The sequence below is a fragment of the Diachasmimorpha longicaudata genome, chromosome 13, assembly GCF_034640455.1.
Source record: "Diachasmimorpha longicaudata isolate KC_UGA_2023 chromosome 13, iyDiaLong2, whole genome shotgun sequence".
Taxonomy (NCBI): Eukaryota; Metazoa; Arthropoda; class Insecta; order Hymenoptera; family Braconidae; genus Diachasmimorpha; species Diachasmimorpha longicaudata.
Window position 1 is genome coordinate 899,457 of NC_087237.1, and position 10,170 is coordinate 909,626.

The 10,170-nt window shown below is 39.7% G+C and overlaps 1 protein-coding gene across 1 annotated transcript; it reads right to left on the reverse strand.

Moving 5' to 3' along the window:
* Positions 1-2,017: 2,017 nt before the first annotated feature.
* LOC135168350 (uncharacterized) lies at positions 2,018-7,441 on the reverse strand. The gene is made up of 3 exons (XM_064132419.1): positions 7,220-7,441; positions 5,957-6,529; positions 2,018-3,802 (listed from the first exon to the last, which is right to left on the reverse strand). Exons 2-3 carry the CDS (start codon positions 6,363-6,365, stop codon positions 2,454-2,456), a joined length of 1,758 nt encoding a protein of 585 aa, XP_063988489.1. The 5' UTR covers positions 6,366-6,529; positions 7,220-7,441; the 3' UTR covers positions 2,018-2,453.
* Positions 7,442-10,170: the final 2,729 nt, after the last annotated feature.

Genomic DNA, 10,170 nt, shown 5'->3' on the forward strand with positions numbered 1-10,170 from the left:
ACTCAGGAATTAAAGAACTGCAACGTAATTTTTCCTGAATATTTCTGCACGTGTACCCCTGGGGTAGCGTGCACAGTATCACCTCCGGTACAAGTCAGACATGCCAGAGTTTCGCCGTTGCAAAGTTATCCAAGAAAATGTTGAAACAGAAGAGCAAGACTGAGGCTGAGGCTGAGTAACCCCCTCCCAGACTCGAGTAGATGTTGGCTCGTTGAAATATTAAAATAAACTGTGGCGGGCTGAGGGTTTGTTGAAGGGGATGGGCTGCACCCTGGGCGTGCACCAACCGGCAATGTCCTGTTGGGTGATGTAGAGCAGACTCGTGGTGTTATGTACATGGCTTGTGGAGTAGCACACATTGCTGGAGAAAATTGGGCATTCGTCGCCAGTGGAACGGCGAGGGAAAACCCGAGAGAATGAGGTGCAAAGGGTGGTCGTGACGCCATGGGGGAGGGAGGAGGGATGAGTGCGGGAGGAATAGAGGGAGAATATGAGAGAGGGTGAAAAGTCGTTTACTATACATGGGGGAAGGTACATGCCTGTACACATCCTCACTCTTTCATAAAATTAACCTGTCTACAGTGAGACATACAATTTCACCAGCGGCATGATCATAACCATCACCAGTGGGAATTCCAGATATCAGACGGGGTAGGTTCTCCCTCGTGGCTTTATGAAGATGTAAGGGGGAGGGAGGATTTCCTCGCCAACAGTTTTCCATTCGTTCCTTCCATGCACGTGTAGTTATGAAGCATCAGTCGAATTGTGAAAAAGGAGAAGTCAGGGAGATACGAGGGTTGTGGTGAATTTCAGCATGTCAGGAGAGGGTGGAAAAGGTCCCTTGGCTCTTGGAGATATGAGAGGCTATTCGGGGTGGATTGACGTTATTATTATGTATTATCTGTTGGATTTTGCTGGGAGAATGGGCGGAATTATTTATGCAGTTTTAAGGGTAGTCGAGGAGAGGGAATTAATTTTTTAGGCAAGGGGGGAGGTAATAGGGGTTATTTGATAGTTTTGATTATTGAATATTCATTGTTGGACCTTCGCTTTAGTGACGGATTTTTTTTTGATATTTTGGAGGAATTGAGGTGGGGGTTCCCACGGGTGGGATATTGAATGTGTTTTGAGAGAACTATAATTATAAAATGTGTAGAATAAGTTGGTTTGGGGGGAATTCAAGGAAATGCGTGAGTTGTCCAGAAGAGCGGTCAAAAATTTCATTAATTGAATTTTCCATGGGCCATGAATATTCATGAATAAAATAGCACGAATTTTCCTCATTTTTTCAAATTTTTGGGGAATTATCAAATTATATGGAACGTTACATTCCGTAATTGATCATCAAAATTTCTGGTATAATCTGGATAAAAAATAAGACCGCTCATTTTACAACATTTCCTTCTAGAAATTTTTGTTCTATAAGTCAAATATATTTTAACACACAAACAAATCGATTTCGTCTACAACGGATCGATTATATCGACTAAAATTTTTCAGTATTATGACTTATTATTTCGACTCTTATTCATCCAACTTTCAATACGAAAATACTTCGATTACGAAGGAAAATTCGCGGGTAATGCATTGAACAATCATCAACGAAAAAGGTTATCGCGCGTTCTTTGTACAGGCCAACGATACCTGTAACGAATAGAAAATATTCACAACTATTGGACGTATGACTAGAATAAAGTGAGAACCGTGACACCGAGATATGTGAAACAATTCTCTGAATGGACCGGGCGGTGTCAGGGTTGTACCAAAGTAATCTAAAAGTGCAACACCACCTGGCATTTGTTTGCCCCGAATGACAAGTGAAAAAACCCTGAGATGGATATTACAGCAGCACTTTCTGACACATATATTGTACATCGTGTACGTATGATAAAAAGTCCATGTAGCATATGAACGAGAGTAAAACAGGATAAAATGTATAATGTACAGATGTAAAATTTATGCTATGAAAAGTCTCTCGATATTCCAGATTTCTTCGTGTCTCTCTCTCTCTTTCTCTCCAGTTTCATGTGTCTGATGCGCTGCAGGCGAATATTTTCATCGTGAAAAATTCATATTCACGTCGAGTAGAGGGGAAAAACAGTGGAAAGAAAGCCATAAAACTGGAAAAAATATAAATAAAAAATCAAGCCAGACATAGTTGGTACCTGTCTCTCTGCTTTTTCTATTTTTTTTTCAAGTCCAGTGAGCATCCGAGGCTTCAAGCAGAATCACTCAAATGTCTATTTATTACGCCTCAAGGGTATTATAGAGCTCTGAAGAAAAAAAAACGAGTGTCGTGTGCGCTTTTGAAAGCGCCAACAATGGAAAATGAGGAAAAAGGTAAAAAAATCAAACAGTTGCGCGTGCATGTTGATTTATGGACTCCCAAGTGAAAGAAACAAGCAAATACACCCGACGGGGGTAAATTAGTAGTGCAGCCCAGTGACAGGGAGTTACATCGGTGCTGAGGGTACAGAAACAGAACGATAGTCACAAAGGATTTTTTGTTGTTCATCACGCCGAGTCGTGAATTCTTTCAACATAATTTTGAATGCACTCGGTGCAATGATTTCTGGTGCATTAACCACTTCTTCAGTGAGTCTCATGTATTCTTCATTCTCTTTCAATGCATCACGATGCATAACTCGGTCCTTATCCATCTCCTGATGTTTTTTCAGCGCGTCCCACTGGCGCTGAGCTTGCAATTGCTGTCCGTAGTGCAACGCCATTTCCCGTCTCCTCATGGCCTCAGCACGTCCATCAGCCACCCCAACCTCAGCATCCTTCCTCAAACAATAATTCTCCTCCTCGAGCCTCCTCCGTTCCTCCCCCAAAATCTCCCTCCTCAAGCGCATCTGTTCATCCCTCTCGAGTAGATAATTTTCCAAAATACGTTTACGTTCCTCCCTGTAACGCTTCGATGCAAGATCACGTTTTGCCCCAGCATCCCTAGCCGATTCCTCAATAATTGCATTAACCTCAGCCTCTCGTTTAGCTTCTTCAACTCGTAAATCCTCAAGACTCCTCATGTACACCATCATCTCGTTCCTCAAAAACTCGGTATTCTTCGCTATTTTTTCACTCTCTTTTCTCAGTTCCTCCTCATTGGTGACCTTGAGCATCCTCTCGACCTCGGCCTGGTGACAATTTTCCTCAGCAATACGCCTCCTCGCCACCATCAGCTGCTCCTCCAACTCACCCTTAAGCCTCTCACGTTTCTCCCTCTCATGTGCCAAGTAACGTACTTCTTCGGCTCTCACCTCGTTCCACAAATGCTCCAATTCCAGTTTCTCTTGTTCACGTAATCTCTGCACTTGACCGATGGATGATGATCTTCCAGCTATCTGATGTTCCAGAATTAATCCGGTTGTTCTACCCAATGTCATTCTTTTCATCATCTCCTCCTTCTCCTTCAACTTCTGTTTCTCATTCTCCTTGAGCATTATCTTGTACCATAGTTCGTCAAGTTGTCTGGTCTCCTTCTTCTGCATCTCCTTCTCCAACATTTGAATCAAATTTGAATACTTGACACCACGTGCAATGTCACGTGAAATTCTTTCTCTCGTTTCGGGACAATTTTCCAAATGCTGCTGTCTCCGTTTGGTCGTTATGAGCATTCTTCGATTCGCCTCCTCCTCGCGTTTTTTCATCACAATGATATTTTTTGTTGTTTCTCTCTTTGTTTCCTCGGTACTTTGTACCTGATTCACGACTTCTCGCATCAATTCACTGTCTTCTATCTCCAGCATGTGCCGTAGCTTCTCACGTCGTATATTGATGTCTTCCTCGTGTGCCGTCATACCTTTGGTAGCATGAAAACAATGAAGGGTCACTCACGTGAATGTAATCTAATCTGTACTTGTGACACTACCATGAAGATATTACATGATTTATCACCCAACAACAGTTGCGTTTAACTGCTTCACATTGTGCTACGTTTATTACCTCATATTTCACCTAATTTCTAGTTTACCAGAATTTTAGACAGTTTCAATTGCACGGAAGTTTGATATTTGATGGTGTATGATTACATTATTGTCAGACAGGGAAATGCAGGATAAGACTGCTGGTACTCGGGCAGAAGATTAAGAATAAATTTAAGGTTAATTTATTCAACCCTTTTTTCATTTATGGGATTCTAAATTCTAGGAAAATTAATGGAATGTAGCAAAAATGAATTAGCGGTTGGTGATTTTTGATAAATACCATAAACAATAAAACTCCATAGAATATCTCAAATACATTAACGTTATAATCGTAATTACGCAGACATAAATCAGTAGCAGAGTGGCAATAAAACGAAATAAGTGAGTTTTCATGGTCGGTTAATTTTTTTATAAATAACTCGAAATCTAGGGGAAATCGGAAAATTGTTATTATGAGCTTTTTTGTGGAGCAAATTGAGTGCTATATTGAAAGTTATTATAACGATTCAGATATCTCTTTTAGATTCCGAGTGATTGCTCAAAACCTAGACTCAGAGATGAGTCAACTGATCTTGAATATTAAATTTTGATCAATTTCTCACGTTGAAAAACACTCATCAATTCGATAAGTAATTTTAATTGTGTTTATAATTAGCGCTACTACATGTGCCAGAAAATTGTGATCATATCTCGCAAATTAATAGTATTGCTTACATGAGGAATAATTACGTTACATATGTGTCCTTGTTTATGCAGATTCCAGTCACCTCATTTGATCTTCTGTTAATCGTAATTACGTAAGGATTTTTTTATGCGGAGAGTTGAAGAGTAATTTACAATTTCGTACGTGAAAAATGTGATAATTTTTCTGTATTTTACGTTTATGTAGACATAATTAACGACGAAGGAAAAAATTTATTTCAAACGTAAAATACACTGTTGTGTTCCTAAATTCCGCGTAAGTGAATCGTAAAACACGTTTCTATTAAACTCGTAATTTACGATTTCTTAAACGCAACATACTCTCAGTGAAACATAAAAGTCGTTTTGTTCCGGCGTAATTACGTTCTTATTTTGACAGTAAATTACACCTTTTTGAACTTTGAATTTCGATACTTATTTCGATATGACGGAACCAAACTACCAAACATTGTGACATTAAGCTTAAATTATGATTGAGAAATTGCAAATTACAATCACAAGAATCGGAGTCTGTCCATTGGAAATTTATCATCTATCTTTGGTCACTAACTCCTGTACTTCTCCAGCGAAAAATACAAGCATGAAATAGTAGAGTAAATTCGATCTATACACACACACATTGGACGTTTGAATTTTCTATACTTTTAATCAAAGTAAAATCTAATTTCAGACCAACAAAAAATTGATAATCTCCGTATACACCGAGGGAACAATATCGCGAATTTTTCGACATATATCTTATTGGGTACATAATTTTTCGTATTAAGGCCCGGTTGGATAGACTGAACTTTCTGAAATAGATAGTTTTTATTTTCAGATGTTATCTGAAACTTTGGTTGCGGTTTTGCACCCAGCACAGCAAAAATAAATATATATACTAAAAAAAAAGTAAAAAAAAAATAAATATATAGAACCGGGCCTTTAAATCATGAAATATTTCGTTATAAATGGGTCATGATTCCATTAAAAATATCTTATTGCATACGATTCCATTGGCATCGCCTACAATAAGTTTTCAGATCACCAAAAAGTGATACATTCAAATAACCATTAAAATTCGATAAAATATTCAAGGAATTGGAAGCATGAGGTTCATGTTGGAAGCCCTCCATTTAATCACGAGTCCTCTAAAGTGCCGACATATCGTGTTACATCAATGAATTATTCCATTGGTACTATCGACCAGGATCGAGTGTTTCAGTCAAAAAATAATCGTTCCGTCTACTAAATTGTTCTCTCAGTGCACCGTTATACAAAGTTTCACGTCCCAGTAGAAAGATTTTTCAAAAACGAGACGATATTATTTGAAAGATAAAACAATAAAATACCTTGTTCAACAAATTCTCGAATTCTATTGAGTGTTATCATCTTATCCGTTTTCTCTTCGAATTCTCGCATCTTGATAAAGTTCTGGAGTTCTCTCTGCTCAAAGCGCAGAGCCTCGTCGTCACCTCTTTCATCGTTCGTGGGGATAATTGAAGTGCCAGTGGGTCTTGATCGAACATTTCTCCCAGGCTCGGGTGCATGTTGAACAACAAAACGATTAACATCACCATATTGATGCTGTTGAATGCCACGACCTTTGGCAGTTCTCGTTTGTTGTATTTTGTGACCAATTGATCTCTCCTTTAGTCTGTATCCAATGGCTGCATTGGCAGTACCAACAACATCCTGAGATTTATGAACTGGAATATTTGCTCGACGTGAAATCGGTGAACGTACTGGTAGAACGCTCATTGCCAGGTGAATCTTTAATAAGGTAAATTAATTAACGGCGCTGAATAGATCCGAGTAAAATCATTTCTGTTGCTTCAGTGCGAGCGTAAGAGGTTTAACACATTTACTGCACCAGAGTTAATCCGACATTGAGATGAGTGAATGCTCTCAGGTCGGTGAATAACCTGTGTTCAATAAGTGGGTGGTTATTATAACCATGACAACCGAGGAATCAGATCCTTGTGTATTGAAAATTCTGTGGTTATAGGATAATGTGATGACTCGTTACTGATAGCATGAAAAAACATCTTTTACCAAAATATTCTTGACACAATAATTTTCCAATAATAATTTTGTTGAGAATATATTTCTCGAAAATTATGCAATGAACTTCTTATGTTTGATGGGCTTTGATGGGAGGGGAGTAGTTCCTTGAATTTACTATTTATTTTGACTGATCAAGTGATTATAAAAATGTAGTAAAGTAGACGAATGATTTTTTAAATTAAACAGTTAGTTTTTTCTATAATAGAAAGGGAAAAAATCCTTGACAGAATTTCAATGCCAAGATTTACCGAAAAAAATTTTCATGCGATAATAATTTCCCCAATTTGCTCAGAAAAATTAATACAACAATTTTTAACAATTGTGTAAAAATTTTCCTAAACCTTTCGTTATGAAAAATCCAAAATGAATCAATTAGTCTTTAAAATTCCGTAAATCAAACTCAAACTTCCACAGTTATTTCATTTTTTCTCCTAATTCGAAATTTTCAATACAACAATATTCACAAATTTCCATGGAATCAAAAAAAAACAGCAAAATTTCTCAACAATTGCTTCATCAAAAATTTCTAAATGAATCAATGAATTCACCACTGAAATCCCCTGAACACTCTCTCCCACTAAATCAACAACCAAATTCGCATCGATCTTCCCCGAAAAATTTAAAATAAATTAACATCGCATCTCCACTTCTTTCTACCCCCGCCTCCGAGTTCCTCGATCCCCAATCGAAACATTCGCAACGTAAATCCGCCGGAGGTACCAAAAGTCTCGGCAATCGTATCACCACTTCTGTAACAAGTGTATGACAGATCATCAGCTACCCCACAACACCTATTTCCCTCACGTTACTCGACCCTGGGATTAGTGAACGCTTCCAAGTCGTCCTGTGTTCAATAAGTAGGTGTTTACCGTACCCATGACAACGAGCCCAACAACTCATCCTATCCATTGAACAAACTACGGTAATTAGACAATTTGATGGTTCTTCGCTCGTTGAATGTGGTTTTGAATGCACTACGGCCACTACTTTACCGCACTCTAGTATAAACATACGTAATTTTACCAACAATGTAATGCCCAGGTAAACGATTATTTCCCCACTACTGTCACTGGATTGAAATTTTCACGGGCAATTAGGAGTCTACCATTAGTTGGAGTAGAATGATTCTGCGACAATGTTATTGGAGGAGTGAGATCGGTTGGTGAGGGGATGGGGGATGCTGAAGGGCTTCGTTTCGGTTGGTAAAAGCCAGTGGGAACTCCACGATTGCCTCCGGGTCGCTAAACAAACTTTGTTTAAGCTAAACCGCAGTGCGTGGCGGACTTGACAGTGTTTGATTTCACCGAGAGAACGTCGCGCTTTACCATCACAAGTTTAGTACAATGTCGGTGGAGAATTTCAGGATAAAATACAGATACCGATGTCGTTATGTGGAGGGGTGGATGATGGGGGCTAACTGGGGGGGGGGGAGTATGTATATGTGGAAGTGGTGGGGGGTGAAAGAGAGGTGAGGTTCCACCGGAAGCCAAAGCGGTGAACGTTATCCGCCTAGTCCAACGTCCAATGACTCAACTACCTCGGGGCTATTCTCAAGCGACGTCGTTCGAAACTGTAATTTCCGGGAAAATCGCCGGACGACGATGAGCCGCGGGCCACTACACACTGTGTACTGGAGGGCTCTCTCTGCAAATGTTGACTGTCTTCTCGTACGTGGAACCGCCCCATTCGTGGTACCTACATTGTTTTTGTATAGTCTATTACCACAATCTTAATGCAGTTTTCTTTTTGGCAAGAGGGGGGGGGGGATGAGTGGGGTTTGAAAGATTGGGGGCACGGAGAAAAATATGAAATAGGAGTTATGTATTTTTGGTTACTGCGGAGGGAAATGGGGGTGAGATTTTACGGAATTTTGCGAATCTTTTCAGAACGCTCCCTCTTTTTTTGGGGCATCATGATGAGAGTCACTGAATTTACTTAAATTTGCGATTTCAATTAGATGGGGAACTTCTGATTTTTTTTTCTTTTAAGTCGCAAGCAATGTCCCTCTCGTCTAAATTCTAGAATATTGATTAGAGTTTTATGTTTCAGTTTCATTTTTTTCAAAATTTTGAAATTTGCATGCAATTTCGAGACGCTAATTGCACAGAAATACCTTTTTGAAAACTCGAAAAATTGAGCAGACAAATTCTGCAATAAAAATAATATGGATACCATCGTCGTTTGTCCCTCACCATATCCCCCTGTATTTCCAATGATTGAAATCATTTTCTCCTGTTATTCAATTAAAATTGTCCAATTTTCTGCCTCTCCAATTAAAATTCGGAATATTTCAACCTTGACGCCGTTGAATGCGCACCAATTAACGAAAAACATTACATTTCAGAGATAAAAAAGCGTTTTATGTACCCTAAAAACATCCACCTTGAAACCCCAATTTCAACAAATTATTTTCCTCCCCCCCCCCCACAACCGACGAGCCTTTCTCCCCCGCGCTATATTTCACCCCTTTTTCCCCGGCTTTTTTCACAACTTCTTTTTTTTTTATCGTCGAGGAAACATTGGGGGTTTCTTTGAAAAAAATGGAGCCGTAAACACGCGTGTTTAATGGTGCACCTAAGCACAAGGTAAAAGCACCGTCGAGGCGACACTTGACTTACATTTTTTTTTTTCAACTCCAGAATTTTTTTTCCCTCCCCTCTTCGGACTAATACACTACGGTTTTTATTCCTCAACCGTTGGAAATCCCGTCTACGCTACCCGGGGGCGTTGTTTCGACGAACGTGAATCACCCAGGCTAGGGTTAACTCTCAACGCACCACTATATTTTCCGCGAAAAGCAAACATAATAAGTCTAGCTCTTTTCCTGCCAGTTTTCATCCCTTAGTCACTCTCCCCTCCCTCCCTCCCTCTCGTTCTCTTTCTCTCTGTCACTATTACACATTCTCTCACTCTCTCTGTCTCTTGGTTTATTTTCTAGATATTTTTCCACTCGTAGAATACTCACACATACCCCGAGAAGAACTGGAAAGGGTTCACGCTGGTGAGGACGTGGTCGAGCGCCCTCCAGTGGACAGTCTCGGAATGGGCTCAAATAATGAAAGCCCCCACTGTACCTAACCGACAAAGGGACTTTATGAAGCTCGTATATACGTGCTGCGGTTGCTTCTCGAAATTTCCCCGACTCTGGTGAAATTTCCAACGGTACTCACATTGCATACCTCATGTCCTCATAGCACCGCCCAACCGCTCGGGTTATACATGCACTCAACACTGAAATGTCGTTGTAACCCCCTTTTCTTGTCGTTTTTCCGTTTGGAAAAGCCTATACAACGTGTGAAGATAAACGTTGAGAGAGAATTATTGAGATACCGGAGTTATTGTGCAACGAGGTTTCGATAGAGGTCCTTTTTAATTGGGCCAGATGGGCTTTTTGGGGAGGAGGTGCGGAAGAAATAGGGGATAGGGGTGAAATTTTCCTCACGAGATTTCATGATTCAATTATGTAATGGGGAATTATTTAAATTTTCAAGTAACTGTG